The sequence below is a fragment of the Capsicum annuum genome, chromosome 9, assembly GCF_002878395.1.
Source record: "Capsicum annuum cultivar UCD-10X-F1 chromosome 9, UCD10Xv1.1, whole genome shotgun sequence".
Classification (NCBI taxonomy): Eukaryota; Viridiplantae; Streptophyta; class Magnoliopsida; order Solanales; family Solanaceae; genus Capsicum; species Capsicum annuum.
The window spans coordinates 208,470,983-208,488,188 of NC_061119.1; the positions used below are offsets into that span (position 1 = coordinate 208,470,983).

General features: G+C 36.1%; 1 protein-coding gene and 1 non-coding gene across 5 annotated transcripts in view; both read right to left on the reverse strand.

Annotated features, from left to right (window-relative positions):
• Positions 1 to 440: 440 nt before the first annotated feature.
• LOC107852092 (lycopene epsilon cyclase, chloroplastic) lies at positions 441 to 11,129 on the reverse strand. The gene is given in 8 exon segments (XM_047396484.1): positions 441 to 721; positions 8,199 to 8,764; positions 8,885 to 8,924; positions 9,504 to 9,606; positions 9,681 to 9,791; positions 9,901 to 10,036; positions 10,151 to 10,329; positions 10,632 to 11,129. Coding segments are annotated over 7 exon segments (723 nt in total). The 5' UTR covers positions 10,667 to 11,129; the 3' UTR covers positions 441 to 721; positions 8,199 to 8,645.
• A 142-nt stretch (positions 11,130 to 11,271) lies between these two features.
• LOC107852091 overlaps positions 11,272 to 17,206 on the reverse strand; it is a 14,309-nt gene continuing 8,374 nt past the window's right edge. Inside the window, exons 7-11 of one of the 4 annotated variants that reach the window (XR_007044585.1) lie at positions 13,750 to 14,126; positions 12,092 to 13,253; positions 11,758 to 11,860; positions 11,451 to 11,556; positions 11,337 to 11,370 (exon numbers count right to left, since the gene is read on the reverse strand). This is a non-coding gene — a transcript (uncharacterized LOC107852091). Of the gene's footprint in view, positions 11,861 to 12,091; positions 13,254 to 13,749; positions 14,127 to 17,206 lie in introns of all 4 variants that reach the window. The other 3 variants (XR_007044584.1, XR_007044583.1, XR_007044586.1) reach the window with 3 other exon arrangements.

Sequence of the window (17,206 nt, forward strand, 5' to 3'; positions counted from 1 at the left end):
TACATGTTGTAACCACACAAATACATGTTGTAACACTCAAAAATATGTGGATATATATAGTAATCCTCGTATATATATTGTAACCATGAGAATACATGTTGTAACCGTCAGATACTGAATACATGCAGTGTATCTCAGACTTAACCATGTAGCCTAACACCTTAACCATGTATCAAGATGCCTTAACATGTATCCATATTTATCTGGAGCATTACTTATTTATAATGTATTCACAACTAACCATATATCGTGACTATACACATTGTATCCGACTCACTTTTTAATAGGATATTATGTAATATTGGAAACTTACAGAAGAGAGATGTCACGACCCGAACCGGAGCCCTGGCCGCTATGGGCATCCCGAACCATGAAGGCCCGAGAGCCTCTTTTGATCTGACAATCATATACATAATTCATATAATATAAAGAAATGCAAAAAACAAACAAAAACAAGGTCACTTTAATATCTCAACTGAGTAATGAAAACATAAGTTTAATAAAACTCGAACCATCTAACACAGGTCTATGAAATCTCTACTACAACTGAAAACAACAATATGTCTGAAAACTGTGACAAGGCCCCCAGTCGGACCATGAACTAAAATCAAGTAATACTGTTCCATAAACACGGCCTTTCGAAATAAGGGAGGCTCACTAACTGTAAACTTCTGAAACACCAATCTACTGCTTAGCAGGACCCCGGACTGAGCCTCAGAACCTAAAATACAGAGGGTCAATACAGATGTACTGGTACGTAGAACAATCCAAAATAAAGTACTTTTATATAACATTAGTGGGAGAAATTCATAAAATAGTTTACATGTGCTGTAGGAAAAACACATGGGCATAGTTAAAAGACTTTGAAACATTTCTTTGAAATCATGAACCACTCTTTATGTTACTTCTGATAGTACACCCTACTATCGGTAATTTCATGGGTTATATGTAATCCGCCCTTGACTCGGAGACACGCAAGACCACACAGAATGGTGCCATGGTCCCCAATCAAATTAACATGTCATGGTAGTGCACAAGACCACATAGCATGACTCCAAACCATAGTCCCAAATTGGGATGACATGAATCAAGGTACACAAGACCACAAAGCATGGTATGATACGGGAATAATCACGGATGTGGACTTAGGAGAGTGCGTGTTGGACCCGAGCATTTACATGTGCAATTAAAGTGTAAAATAAGCCCAAAATGCACCCAAATCAGCCCATAAATTACACTAGATGGGTGCCCACTCTTTGAAGGGTCTTTTGGTCATTTTTTCTTATATTTTGTTATAGCTATAAAAGGAATATTGTAGGGTTTTTAGTTTAGTTTTTGGATGATATTTGGGAGTCTTTTAAGACTTGTAACAAACTCTCTCTCTAGTGAGAAGAGTGACCACCAAAATTAGGATACAACAATAGGGTGGATTCTCTTTTGTTGTTGCTTGCTTGAAAATGTTGATGCTAGAGAGGTGGAATCCGATCTTGTGTCACATAAGAGATAGATTTATTGTTGTGTGTAGTTTTAAGGGTCCAAGAGTGTCCATTCTTAGGTTCTTAAGATTATACCTTCATGTGGTCTATCTATCTATCATTTTACCTTCTTGTAACTTGTTTAGTGTTAGTGTTGTAATCTTGTGTTCTTGTTGTTATTGTTAAATCCGAATCTTGTGTATTCTTGTTCATCATTTTATGTTGTTAATATAGTTTGTTTTCCTCTGATTTGGTATACTAAATACCTTGTTAGCTTCTTGTTATTGTGTTCTTAGAAAACCGAGACTTGGTCTCCAAAACAGGTCACGAATTTCTTTCATTTTGTGGACTGTTTTTTGGACTAATTTTGGTGTTCCCTAATTTGTTCTATATCATTTGGTATCAGATCCATCTTTGATTTTGTTCTTGAAATACCAATCTTGGGTTTTCTTGCTAAGAAAATTAAAAAAAATAAAAAAAAAGAAAGACGTGTTCTTGAGCTTGAGATCTTGGCCGAGAAGTTGAACTTGTTGTTGTATCTTGGAAGAATATTGTGTATCTAGGTCTAGGATTTATTTTTCTTGTGTTGTTGTTTCAAGTGTTACTATTTGTTTCCATTAACACTTTGAGTCAATCTAGATTTGATCTTTAAAAAAATTGATGTTGTTGTTGTGAACAAGACCATGGCCGCGTTTTGAAGTTGTTGTTCTTGGACGTGTGGACTTGTTGTTATAGTCTTGGTTGGATGTTGTTGGTGTTTTTGTTGATCTTGATAAAGTTGTTGTTGAGTTCTTGACATTCATCACAACCTTCACCCTTTCTAAAATCGAAATACAACACCAAAAAAAACCTTGGCCGTGTGTTGACACTAAAATTAGCCGTGATGTGTGTTGATGTTTGCTGTGGGGTGGAAATTGTTGTTGTGTTGTTGATGTGTTCTTTAAGTTTGTTGTGGTGTTCATCTTGTTCTTCATCTCACCTTACAACTTAAGACAACCAAAGTGTAACATATATTCAAAAAGGTGAACATATTGGTTGGAACTGGGTTTAGTGGCATAATGGCAAGAAAATTGTTAAGGGTGATTTATTGTATATATATATAGCCGAATCTTTTTGCATGAGATTGAGTTGGTAATGAAGTGATACGTCCTTGTGTGTTAGTTTAGTAGAAGGTAGAGAAGGAGTTATTTGTTAAGGTGAATTGTTGTTTGCTTGAAGTATGAAAAGAGTTGTTGACAGTGTTTGTTGTTCAAGAAGACTATAGGTTATTGATGAAGGTACTTGGTGGATGAGTGTGGTTAATTTAGGCATCCCTGAGATTGTAAGAGGGAGTTTAATTGAAACTTATAGAGTTATGGACTAAGTTTAGTCGTAAGGGGTAGATAGTAATGGCGTGTAAAAGGAGGATGTGTTAATGGATTGTGAATAGGGTAGGCTATATGATTATGGTCGATTGTTGTTGTTATGGAGTTCTAGTGTACTAGTGTTTTTTGATGTTTTATTTCATTTTTTTTTCTTCTTTCCAAGTGAGAATTGTGTGTAAGGTTGAATTGTAAACCATGTTTAGCACTAGACATTAAGTTTGAATAGTTGATGGCCATGAAGTTAGATGTGATGATTTCTTGGTTAATGATACTAGTTATAGGGAAGTGATCTAATAGGCTTAGACAGCATACACAAGAGCTTAAGTTTATTTAAGCCGTAGTGAAGTACGATATTGTCTGTATGATGTAGAAATATACCCAAAGTGATATAGAGTTGCAGTATTTTCTAAGGCTATTGCATGTTGCGTGTGGCTAGTAGTAATATTAAGTTGCTAGATGGAGAAAAACTAGTTAGATGTTACATGGTGTTCTAAATGGACAAGTTAAGAAGTTATGATTAATGATGTTGAGCCTTTTTATATAATCTTGATTCTCATGGTTTAGAAATATAAGTTTCCCGGCATAATGCTGGTAGACTATCAGAGAAAAGGTATGGTCCGTTAAAGGTTTGGAGATATCCATGTTTAGTGTTAGGAAAATCTAAGTTGGTGAATGATTAAGCTATTATATGATGACTTTTGGGGCTATAGAAACCTAAGCGTTGAATCTTAGAAGGAGGTAGTAGCATTGGTCTCTATACATGAAAATACCGTCTTACAGGGTAAGTTCAGTTTTATGTGTATTATTATATCCCCGATTCTAGAGTAAAGTGATTTTAGTTTATACCATAGTGTATATAGTGGTTCACAGACTTAGAGTAATGGCTTAAATCTAAGGGGGAGATGATAGAACGAGTAACTAAGTCAAGTTTTCAGATGCTAATAGATGTTCCAGTAAGTTGTGGAATTGGCCGTAAGAAAGAACGATGCTCAATCTATTCTTATTTCAGCAGTTTACTTCTGTTATTCCGATAATACTCATGCTTTATATTTCAACTTCATGATCATAGTCCGTGTTCATACATATGATAAGGAATCATGTACTCTCCTAGTTCCTAGTATGATGAGTTCCTAATTTGTTCAGCAGTCAGAATCACTTTCCGTAAGTTATGAATTCCAAAAATTCAGGTCATGCAGTTCATGACTCTAGTGCACATGTGATACTCTTAACGATCAGTGAAAAATTCAGATTATATCAGGCACTACCTTAGATTAGATCTCCTTAATGAGTCCATGCCATGAGTGTTCTATTCCTCATGCCTCAGTAGGGTATCAAGTTATTCTTAGTACTCCCCTCATGTTTCGGTATTCCAATTTTTCAGTTACCTTTTCCTTTAGGTCAAGATAGTGATGATGAATAGTTGTCTAGATGGAAAGAGTAAACATTTCTTGTTGATGAAAGATGGTTGTGTGCTTATTTGAGTTAATGTAGTAATTGTCGAGTAAGATTGAGGCCAAGTCTTTGATACATGTCAAGGTTAGTTGAAATTTTATGTGTTATATTTGGGAAAAATTGTTGTGTGCTTGTTTTATGTAAGTCTATAAGTTGAAAGAATTTTGAGGTGAAGTTTCGTGTATGGCTTAGTTAGTTGAGAATATTTTATGTGTATTATCTGAATAGTGCAGGGAAGTTGTTATGGATAAAAGTATTAGAGAATATGAGAAAGATGTTTTCTGAGTGTTTGTTTACAAGTGCATATGTGGGTATGAAGATAGGCTTGAATGTCATGTTTGTATACATATGAATAGATGCTTTGAGTGTTTGTGAATGTCTAATGCAAAGTTGAAGGTGATTGCTCGAGTGGCTATAAGAATTATGCATGAGATGAGGAATTTTGAAATGCAGGGTGTACTGAATTCATGATTTAGACTAGTACTATGGTATTATATAGTACGTCTTGTGATTTTGAGTTAGGCTTGAAGATGGTGAGGGGATTTAGTTCAGTTTAGACATTAGTAGATGGAAATATCAGCGGCCATGTGAGAAAAATAAGTGGAATCAATGAGCACGGTGTTTAAGGGGAAAGTATAGTTGAGAGAGTATTTTAGAAGTGTGGCTAATCTTGAAAGTAAGAAGTTGCATTGCCTAAGGTTTGGTAATTCTATCCTAGTTTACAAGTTATATGTCTCTATTCCATGCTATAGAGTAGTGTCATTGTTGTGATTCCTTCATTGGAAGTCTTGTGTAACTCATGTTAGAGATTCTTTGCTCCCTAATGCTACTAAGACTTCTTTAGAAAGAGTGTTGAAGAGATACTCCAGTTAAGTATAAGTGTCCAGTATAATTCAGTTTAACTGTCAGGCAGACAAGTTACTGTGGGTTTCCACCTTTTCACCCAGTCCTACTATCTGAAGTCCAATGTGTATGACTATCCCAAAAGATAATCTATTCCATCTTTGTAAGTTGTGAACTCAGTTTAGTCCAAGCATCATGTTTCAGATTTAGTTATTTAGTCATGACTCAGTTCATAAGAGTTCAGCACATAATCTCAAATTTTTCCAGCTATTTTGGCTCAGACAGTGTAATACCTTTGTACGATCTAAATCTTGTTTCCTCGTAATTCGTACTTACATAAGTTATAACTTTCAAATTCAATGTGTGTGATTTGAGCATAAACACTTCGGGGGAAATCCTAAACTCTAAGCGTGAATCAGCTCCTTAAAATAAGTAAGGGCAAGTCAGCTCAAAATTCAGTTTCAAGATAGAAGTTTAAACGTTTCAGATCAGTTATATCCTTTCTTAGAAACACATCATGTCCGCGTTATTCCGTACCTTTAATCTAAAACATTCCTACCCATCATTTGGGGATGAATGATCCCAAGGGGGAGATAATGTAACACTCCGCATTTCAGGCTAGAACGAAAACCATTATTTTGGTGCTTGGCGCATCGCAGAGGTGGTCTATTTAACAATTGTCAAATTCCAGTAGCCTAGCGCAATTGTGGCGCGTCGTACTAAAGTTTCAGGTCCTAACCAGTGGGACAACGCAATGGCTCTACGTCGTGGTGACCCTAAAAATCTCATTCGTCAATTTTCAGTGAGCCACCGTAATAGTGGCACATCGCGATGGCCCATAAAATTGGGCTCCCAGTTATATTTTATTCCATCTCATTTAGGGTATATTGGGTATTTTCCACCCCTTATAACCTTAAATATGGGATTTTACTCCCAAGTGACCACATTATTCATATTTTCTTCAAAAATTCACAAGAACACTCTCTAGGGTTTCAAACTAAAAACCCAAATAACTCAAGATTCAACCGTGGATTTTCAAAACTGATTGAAGATTTGGAATCCCCAAACCATAGGCTTCAAGAATCATCCATCAAATTTCTAAATTGAGGTACGTGAGGTTTATCCTAAAACTACATGAACTTGTTGAAAACACTCAATTATGATTTAAAGATCATCAAGCATGAATTTGTTAAAGGGGTTTTGAAATCCATGATTTTATTATGCTTTATGCATGTTTAATGATATTGTTGTTTGGGTCTTTAGGCCTTATCCCCTTAAATTGATTTACACATATAAGTATATGTATGAAACTTGAAATTAAAGATTTGTTTGAGAGAATAAATAATGAAAATCCCTTTCTTGTGACAACCTTATGTTTATGATTTTATGGTGATTAATTGAACTGCATGATTTATGGCTTGAAAATAGTTTACTCAAATACCATAGTATTTTGAGCATGATTTAGAGATTTAAGAGAGAGAGTTTCTTGATGTAAATATATTTTGTTAAAAGATAAAGATTTGAATGAGATTAAGAGTTTTGACATGGCCTGCATCATTGAAAGTTTGACAAAAAGAGTTGCATACATGTGTTTACATGAGTTTTAGAGAAAGAGTTCTTTGAAATGATTTATTGATATGGTGGTCCCAAATTTATGTTTTGAAAACAGAGATTGTAATATGCTAATAATGGCTCAGAGATATGACTTGCAAGTCAATGGTATGATGATACCATAAGTATGTATGCCATAATAGAGTATGTTTTCATAATATGTTTTCAGAGAATGCATGTTTTAAAGAGTTAAAAATGGGCTTAAAGAGGGTTAGGTGGTTACCTGAAGAAGGTCTGAGTTCAAGTAACTCTCAGCCTAAAATCGTGATTTGTCGATTTGGGTATATTATTTTTATGCTGGCGACGGACGTGTGGCATAGCTGAGTCAGAGACTACAACCCTTGCGGAACACTTGGGTTGGAGGCTTCACCACCGAGTCAATGGCGGATTCCATATAGCCCGTGGAATTTCAGAGTTGTAGGGTATACCACCTAGCGCAGAAGTAAAATGAAGAATGTCTCAGATTTCAGATGATTTTCTTTCGGAGTCTTTCAGAAATGCCCATGAGATTTCTTACTATATGATATGTTTATGAATTGTTTTAAATTGCTCTCATATATGTTGAATATAAATTATTATTTTGGATTTTCTTTGCGTACCAGTACAATTGTATTGCCCCCTACCTCCCAGGTTCGGAGGCTCAGTCTAGGGGCCCAGCTAATCATTAGAGTATCCAGAGAGAAGAGATCCATGCAGTAGTGAGCCTTCTTTGTTTCAGAAGGCCTGTTATTTCAGATTATGTTATTCCTTTGTTTTGGTCTACTGGGGGCCTTGTCCCATCTTTTCAGACAATTGTCTTTAGATTATGTAGTAGAGATTTTGCAAACTGTTCCAGATGTGGTTTATTTGATTTCGAATTTCATTCCTTATTGTTAAATTGAATCCAGAGTATGACCATGCTTCCGTATTAGATTATAATTCCACATTTTCTTTTATTATATGAATGTTGTTCATGATTATCAGATCAGATAAAGCAGGAAGTCCGGGCCATCATGGTTCGGGATGTCCGTCACGGCCAGGCCCTAGTTTGGGTCTTGACAAGTCATTAAATTGATACTCCTTCAGTTTCAAAAAGAATGACCTACTTTTACTTGACACAAAGTGTAAGAAAATAAAGAACAATTTTGAATCTTGTGGCCTTAAATTAAAGTTGTGTGAAATATACCAAAATGCCTTTTAATATTGTGGTCCTAAACATGCCAGGTGGAAAGTTGAAATTAAAGTATTGCCAAAAAAGAAAAGTGGTCATTCTTTTTTAAACGGACTAAAAAGAAAAATAGATCATTCTTTTTTAAACGGAGAGAGTAGTAATTTTCTTTTCTTCTAGATAGAACAGAATAAAAGGTCCAAAACACAACATTAGGACAATTAACTTCAAATTGATATGCAAAGATTCAAAGAAATAAACCAAAGAGAAGATTTATCATCTTAATTTTTTATTTCACTTTATTACCTGATTGACAAGTTGGTTTCTGAATTTGTCAGGGTTCATTTTTCTCTCCAAGTGAAATGCATAAGATACTTGTGCATCCATCCCCATGCTGAAGTAATTCCAGAACCCTCCATGAAATGTATGGAAACCTTCCACGTTCAGTTCATCAGATGGAGAAACACAGTGAAAGGCATGCAAAGAATGAGGCAATTCCAGCGGTGCAACAGGATCACAAGAAACTTTTTTGGGTGCTCTCATCCTCATTAGAATGTGCCAGCTGTCCATCTTCATTTCCCGATTACATGGGTAACGGATGGCTCAAACCAAATGGGCAGTATACTATTAGTAGTGGCTTTAAATGGAGGCTCGGAGAAGGACCACAAAAATAATGGTGGAGAGAGGTATGGAACACAACAAACATCCCAAAACATAGTTTTATCTCCTGGATTGCAATGCGCAGAAGATTACTCACGAAAGTAAAGCTAACTCATATGGGATTATGCCAAAATACAACTTGCTTGCTATGAGACAGCTATCCCGAAACCATGGAGCATCTCTTTTCTGAGTGTAATTATTCAAGCAAATGCCTGCATAAAAAGCTATATGCCTATAGAATCTTAAGTTGTTGAGATAAAGAGAATCTAGCATTCTCATTGGCATGATTAGGTTATATGAAAAAACATGCTAATCCAAAGTGATAAACTTACTGTTTGGAATTTCTATTTCTGATCCAATCTTGAATTGGTCCTGTAAGTCGATTGCTTGTAAGGTACCTTGCAAAGAAATTTTTTTAATCCAACTGATATCAATATGAACAAAAAACTTCAAAAGAAATGAATCAAGCTATGAAATTCAAAAAAGAAAATCTTTAAAAAGACTCGTGTTGGAGTCATGGGAATGGCATAGAGAAATGTTGGATATTTAGCTTCTAAAGATTGAGCGTCGTGTCTGACATTGTCTCTATAATCCATGAAAACCATCAGGTTCGGGTCATATGGATTGTTATCGACCTAAAATTTTGAAAAACGACAAAGGACCATACTATTACAAAACCAACCAAGTTTAGATGTTCTTGTCATAATATAGCAGTTGCCTTTTTATCCAATGAATAGGAAGTCTGATCCTAAGTTTGCAATAGAAACAGAATAGCCAACGTGAATGCATATATTTGAGACGAGCACTTATCTGTTACCGCAAAACTAGTAAGGATAGACTGACAAAGAAAAGTGCAGAAATTTGCTCACATAAACTTGTAGCGTTTAAGTATTCGGGTGCGTAACATGCAAAAACTCCAGAATTACTCTATGTTTGATGATCTTTATCTACCTCAACTTCCACTCCGTAAGATGTTTGAACAGAAACTCTGGGACCTCCCAACTCATACTGCAAAAATTTCCCCGAGGCTGCTCCAGACGCAATAGTTACAAACCTGTTATCGTAAGTTAGAAAGTTTCAAAACGAGGAAGCAGACAAATTTCAAGTCTGAGAAGTGGCAAACTATACCTGCAGGGAATCACAACGTCACCCTCGCCCTCTACAAGACTATGGACACTTGTAGCCTCAACAATCCTATCCACTTTCGAGTTAAGATATAAAACACCTGCCTCCACACACCTAGGAAGATTAATGTGAATTACACCTTTAAAGAAAATAAAATGACGAAATATATTGTGGAGAATAAAACAATTCGTATGACATAACGAACAAGTTTAGTGAATTTAACCTTTTGGGTAACTCTTCGTGCAGTAAATGGAGACTAAATCTTCCATAAGCACAGCCAATAAGAATAGGATCAGCATCATCAAGATATACAATGGTATCCTTCTAAAAATGTTCAATACAGGCTTGAAGCCCAAGATCTGAAAAAAAAAAAAAAGTATAAACATCGTATGAAAGATGTGCTTCTTAGCTAATTGCTTCATGAAAACTCTTAGTAATAAAACATTCAATAAAAGCCAGATAAAGATAATGACCATTGAACTCGTCCTCCCAGACGCCATAGTTATTTGTGAAAGGAAGATCAGGCCCAACGAGCCCCACGTTCAACCCCAGTTTAGCCGACTCAGCGGCAAGAGCAAGACCAGCAGGACCACATCCAATAACCACTAAATCCAGCACAGTTTATCCAGCTGATATTTGTCGTAACTGCAAGCTGAGATACTATGATGAACAAAGCAAACAGTTTGCAACAAAAAAACAATAGCAGCAACATACACAGTGTAATCCCACAATGGGGTCTAGGGAGAGTAGGACGTACGCAGACCTTACCCCTACCTTTGAAAGGTAGAGATCCGTTTCTGAAAGAGCCTCGGCTCAAAAGGCAAGTATCCCACAGGATTCTAGGAAATCCAACAACAAAGTAGCAAGACACAAAACAAATGCAGTACTAGATACCAATACACATCAAAAAATAATAAACTACACAACAGCTAAATAATACTACTAAAAGGATACAAGGAGAGGAGGCTAACACACTCCTTCTTCGACATAAGTCGCAAAAATCAGTCAGACATTGCATCTGCTTCTTGATTAGTAGCAACATTTGACTCTACTATATCATCAGTTATGTGATCTGTAGCAAGCTGTACATAATCATCACCATCAACAAAAAACTATTCGAGTTCTTGCGCTTCGTATGGTTCATTCTCATATACTTCTTCTTCGATTACCTCTCTCATATCGTACAAATCTCTTGGCTTTAAATGCATAGCAACACTCCACTATTTATTGATAATATCATCCACATAATACACCATTTGTGATTGAGATGCTTCAATGTAAGGTTCATGTTCTTCACGTTCACCAGTATGAATCAATATATCAAAATTAACACAATTAAGGTTCCAACGATCTTTTTGATACCCTCTATCTCGAGTAGTATCAACCCATTTACATTTGAAAAGAACAACCTTAAAATGTCCATTATAATTTATCTCAATAATATGATCTAAGTTCCATAATATGGTAATTCTGCTAGCCTAAAATTTCCATCAACACTACTTGCAACACATGATGTTTTGGAGGTTAAGAAAACTCCACTATTCTGTGTTTTCAATCCTTCTTCTCGAGCCAAAGTTTGAAATTTTGACCCATTGATGTTATATGCAGTAAACCTTCTTGAATTTGTACATGGACCTCGTGCTAAAAACTTTAGATCAATAGACATTGTATCTATTGTGTCTGGAATCATAATCTAAATTAAAATAAAATTGACTTAGTCAGATTTTCTCATTCCAATCAAATATAAATAACAACTGATTATTACTTACTTACCCGCTTGTGGAACCAATCGAGAAACTCTTTATTAACTCTTCTCTCTATCCCTGTTGGTGAAGGTCTTCTTTCTCTTGAACTCCTCCTTATGTGTTGTCTAAATTCGCTATATGAAACAATTAATTTAATAGTAAAGAGCATAACTAACCTACTTCAAACATTGCAATGACACAGAACATACTGTTTTTAAGAGTTACTCACTCCACAAATGGGGTGACTATTGCACAATTTAGAAGCACATATCGATGAGCTTGTAGTTTCGACATAGGAGTTAAATCGTAATTTTCCGCAGCTGACGCAGGTTTACCTAATTGAGGGAAGAGAGTAGACATTCCAGAAGGCTCAATGTCATTTGTGTCATCACGGACACTCCTAGGTCTATTGAATCTTGTCTCAATATCCTCAATGTACTGCGAACAAAAGGTAAGATACTCTCAGCTAAATAACCCTCAGCTATAGAAGCCTCTAGTTGTTCTTTATTTCATACAAAGGACTTAAAATGACCCAATTCCCTAGAAAAATAAGAGGTAATCATAAGTTTACACACTATATGAAATGACCTGGATATAAACATCTTTAAATTAGAAATTTTAATATTTCAAAAAAATAGATATCTTTCAACTGGAAATGTTAATTTTTACCTCTCTACAGGATACATGTTTCGGTAATTCACTGGACCTCCTCTGTTGCTCCATTTAATGTCAATATTGAACTCCTGACCAAAACTGCAGGTTCTGTATCAGCTCCATGATATCGTTACATCTTGCTTAGTGTTATCTCTTCTTCCCTTGAATATCACTGTGTGAGGTTGGGAGTTAAAAGTGTCTGAACTACAGAACTTACCACCACCTTTGTGGGGGATGAGATTCAATGAGGATAACCCCAAAACTATAAAAATCAGTTTTTTCAGTGAGCTGGTAACATTCATGATACTCTGGATCAACATATCCTGCTGTCCCTTGAGGAGCAGTTGAGACATGAGTAGCATCATTCGAGGACAGTCTCGAAAGCCCAAAATCTGCAAATTTGACACGACAATTGTTGTTAAGGAGTATTTTGCTGGTCTTCACATCACGATGTATTATGTCATAAGCATGGAGGTAAGCCAATGCACTAGCAGTTTCTACAACAATATTCATCCGGATAGGCCATGAAAGGAATCTGTCCTTTGCTCTATCACCAGTCAAGTGATCTACCACTGTTCCATTGGGAATGTATTCATAAATAAAGGAGTAGTTCACGGTTGTGCTTTGATGTGAAACCATAAAGGGTTACGAGCTTAGTGCATCGGATTACCCTTGTACTTCCCTAATAACCTCTTCTCAACAAAGTAATCTTCACGGACCGGAGAGAACTGGAATCCAGTAGCCAATATAAGAAGCTAAGTTAAGGAAAATATGTGGATTGTGGAAGTTCAAATGTTAATTCCTAGATGCTTTATGAAGGTTCTATAATAACGCATAGTTAGATCAGTTAGACTTATCCAGCATGCAATTGATGAGTTTCCGACCTTCCTAGGGCCTCTAAATTGAGCACAGAGAATGGCGAAAACAAAAATTTATCGATGGGTGTACAATGGGAAGAAAAAGAACAGAATATCTCAACATGAATATTCATGATTTATCGGTCAGTTCAAAACTACTCTTTGGTTGAGTAGGGTTAATACATCTCCAAAAGAAACCTAAAAAAACTACCCATTACATTCATAATGATCGCTGAAGTTGCTGCAGGTCATGCAACTGCTGGTGAGGAGAAATGGGAGGTTGCTAAAACCACGCCCAAGACAGAATTTTGCATGCCCACCTGCAAGGGAATACACAAACTTTAACATCATTGGCTGCCTATATCAATGGGAAAAATAAGTGGACAGAGAGTGAGAAGCTTCTTTTCTATTTAAGACTCCATTTGGCTGGAAGTAACAACTAGTTCAAGATGAAGTACATTTCAAACGATAATTATGTAAACCATTTTCCTGAATTTAGTTGAAATTGTACGAGTTTGTGGAAGGAAATGGTATAGGGAGGCAATCTCTATTCCATTGGGTACAATTTGTTTGCAACAAAGAGCAATTCTTAACTTCCGAAATTAGAACAAAAGTTTAAATCATAACAGGGAATATATTGGCTTCATCCATGAGAAATATGTGTCATTCAGAAGTGATCAAATAGGGTACTGCTTAAATAAGTCTCAGGCTACTAAAATCAAAATAGTAACCTATTATCAATGTGATCTTTTCCATGCTTGACAAGAATTTAACAAAGTAGTATGTGTGGGAGTCTTATTCCCATCAAAAATATACCTCGATGGATACAGCTCATTTTTGAGGTTGCGAAAACCAGCCAAAACAGCAGAAAGATACCTGATGATGATCTCATCATATGACATCACATGGATGCTAAATATGGCCAATAGATTGAAAAAAAAAGATAATCTTACCAAACAAAGAAACCAGCAAAATGAAGTGATGCGACAGACACCACAACCAATGCTGATTTCCTTGTTCAAATCCACTGGATTGGAAGTTTTCCAACAATGATAGGGTTCTGATAATCTGAATATGATCAAAGTTCTCGTTGATTTTTTGAGGTTAGAATTAACAGGAATTAATCATGACAGTAGTTCTGCAAGTACGATGAAGTTACCAAGTAACGTGTACTGCTGTAGCACGGAGTTCATCTGTAGAATTTTGATCAACATTTCATAAGGAACATGGATAGTAGGTTTCACGCAAGGATAGTTCTAGTCATCGTAGAATCCAACTTAGATGGTGGCATAAGAGGAAACTTAATGAGATCTCAGAGCACTGAGAATAAGTAAATAATAGAAATTAAGATTTGCAGTAATTGCTTAGGTTTAGCTTGATATGAAGGCATTTCTGACAAATTTAAGTACTGAACATCAAAATAATGTAGTTACTGATCAACATCAAATTTAAAGTAAGTACTGAACATCAAAGCAATGTAAGTACTGAACATCAAACTAATGCACGTACTGAACATCAAACTAAAGAGGTACTGAACAATAAACTAATGCAGGTACCGAACATCAAACTAATGTAAGTGTTGAACATCAAATTAAAGTAGGTGATAAACATCATGTTGGGTAAACCCGAAATAACACAAAAGTATTTATGGCAAAATAATAGGGAAAAATATAAAAAAGACAATGACACCAAGATATTTACGTGGAAACCCTCCTAAATAAGGGAAAAAACTACGGACCAAGAGGTGCAACTAATATTACTATAGTAAGGAATTTTTACACCGTAGTCACAAATATAATACTCAACAATGAATGCCATACACTCAAAAGAAATAACCCTCTTTTGACTCCTACCTTACTAAAAATATTGCTCACTCTAATTTTTCCTTCATAGACTATTTTTATCACAGTCTATGAAACACTCAATGCTCTCTATATATGTTTTTCTCTCTTTGTTGGTGTGTTTTACAAAGAGCTGATATGCTCCTTTTATAGGCAGAAAACTTTGTCTGTTACATATGCAGTGATTTCATTTCCCATTTTCCAATTTTAATAATGGCAACTTGCCAGCAACTTTGAACAAACTTTTCAATACTTTTGAAAAAGTTGATGGGGTTGGACCCCACAAATCTCCCCCTCAAGACCCATGCATCTGAAGGAGGTATCTTCGTCTTCTTAGAGAGAGTTTATGCCGATAAGCTCTTTGCACAACTAGGACTTGTCTTTTGGCACCACCTTTGTCAGCATATCCGCAGGATTTTCACTTGTGTGAATCTTCTTGACTTGGAATGATTCGTTCTCTATTTGTTCATGAATCCAATGGTACCTCACATCAATGTGTTTTGTTCTTGCATGGTACATGGAGTTCTTGATCAAGTCTATTGCACTTTGACTATCGCAATAGACAACATACTCCATGTGATCTAATCCAAGATCTCGAAGGAAATGCTTGAGCCATATCATTTCCTTGCCAGCTTCAGTAGCCGCAATATACTCAGCATCAGTTGATAGCGTAACACACTTCTACAACTTCGACTGCCATGATATAGCTCCCCCTGAAAAAGTAAATAGAAATCCAGTAGTAGATTTTCTGTTATCAAGGTCACCCGCCATATCAGCATCTGTATAGCCCTTCAATATTTGATCAGATCCTCCAAAACACAAACAATCACCTGTTGTTCCTTTTAGGTACCTCAATATCTATTTAACTGCTTCCAGTTCTCCTTTCTGAGATTTTCAAGAAATTTGCTAACAACACCAACTGCGTGAGTAATATCAGGTCTGGTACACACCATTGCATACATTAAGCTTCCGACAACGGAGGAGTATGGAATTTTAGTGATGCTTTATTTTTCCTCCTTCGTTGTTGGACACATTTTCCTGCTCAATTTCATATGACCAGCAAGGGATGTGTTAACAGCCTTAGCATTTTTCATGTTAAAGCGCTCCAGTACACATTCAATGTACTTCTTTTGTAACAAGTAAAGCTTCCTTTCATCTCTGAGACGAGTAATCCTCATGCCCAAAATCTGCTTATCATAACCCAAGTCTTTCATGGCAAAAGACTTGCATAATTATTTCTTTAACTCGTCAATTCTGGAAGCATTCTTGCCCACAATCAACATATCATCCACATATAGCAAGAGGATGATAAAGTCGTTATCAGAAAACCTTTGTGCAAATACACAATGATCTGAAGAAATCTTCTTGTTGCCTTTCTCCCCCGTGACAGATTCAAACTTTTTATACCACTGTCTAGGAGCTTGCTTAAGCCATAAAGAGTCTTTCTAAGTTTGCACACGTAGTTTTCTCTACCTTTCATCTTTAAGCCATCGGGTTGTTCCATATAGATCTCCTTTTCGAGGTCACCATGAAGAAAAGTTGTCTTCACATCCATCTGCTTAATCTCCAAATCAAAACTAGTAGCCAAACCAAGAACTGTACAAATAGAGGTCATTTTGACCACAGGAGAAAATATTTCATCAAAGTCGATACCCTTCCTTTGACTAAATCCTTTGACAACTAATCTGGCTTTGTATCTAGGCTTCAAGCTATGTTCTTCAAATTTTACTTTGAACACCCACTTATTCTTCAAAGCTCTCATGCTTTAGGCAATTTCACTAACTCATAAGTGTGGTTTTCATGCAGAGATTTCATCTCATATTGCATGGCTTCAATCCATTGATCCTTATGTTTATCTTCCATGGCCTCTTCATAACATTCAGGTTCTCCCCCATTAGTGAGTAACACATAGGAGAATAATGAGAAGAAGGAATATACCGTCTTGTAGGCCTTCTTAGTGGAGCATTTGGCTCATCTACAGCTTCTTAAACAGGAGCCTCATCAACAACAACATCGTTGTTATTATCAACATCAACATGTTGATTTTGAACCTGATTCTGGGCGTCACCATGGTTATCTGGCCCACCAGCATCATGTATACTTGTATGAGGAAATTGATCAAGACTAACCACACCATTAGAATTTGAAGATTCTAATTTCTCCGCTTTATCAATATCTTCGATGGTTCAATTCTCTATGAAGACAACATCACGACTTCTTACAAGCTTCTTCTCAATTGGATCATATATCCTGTAACCAAAATTATCAAGATCATAACCAATGAAGATGCATTGTTGTGTCTTAGTATCTAACTTTGACCTCTCATCTTTGGACACACGTACAAAAGCTTTGCAACCAAATACTCTCAAATGGTCATAGGAAACATCCTTCCCATACCAAACTTTATTTGGAGCTTCGCTTTACAAAGAAAC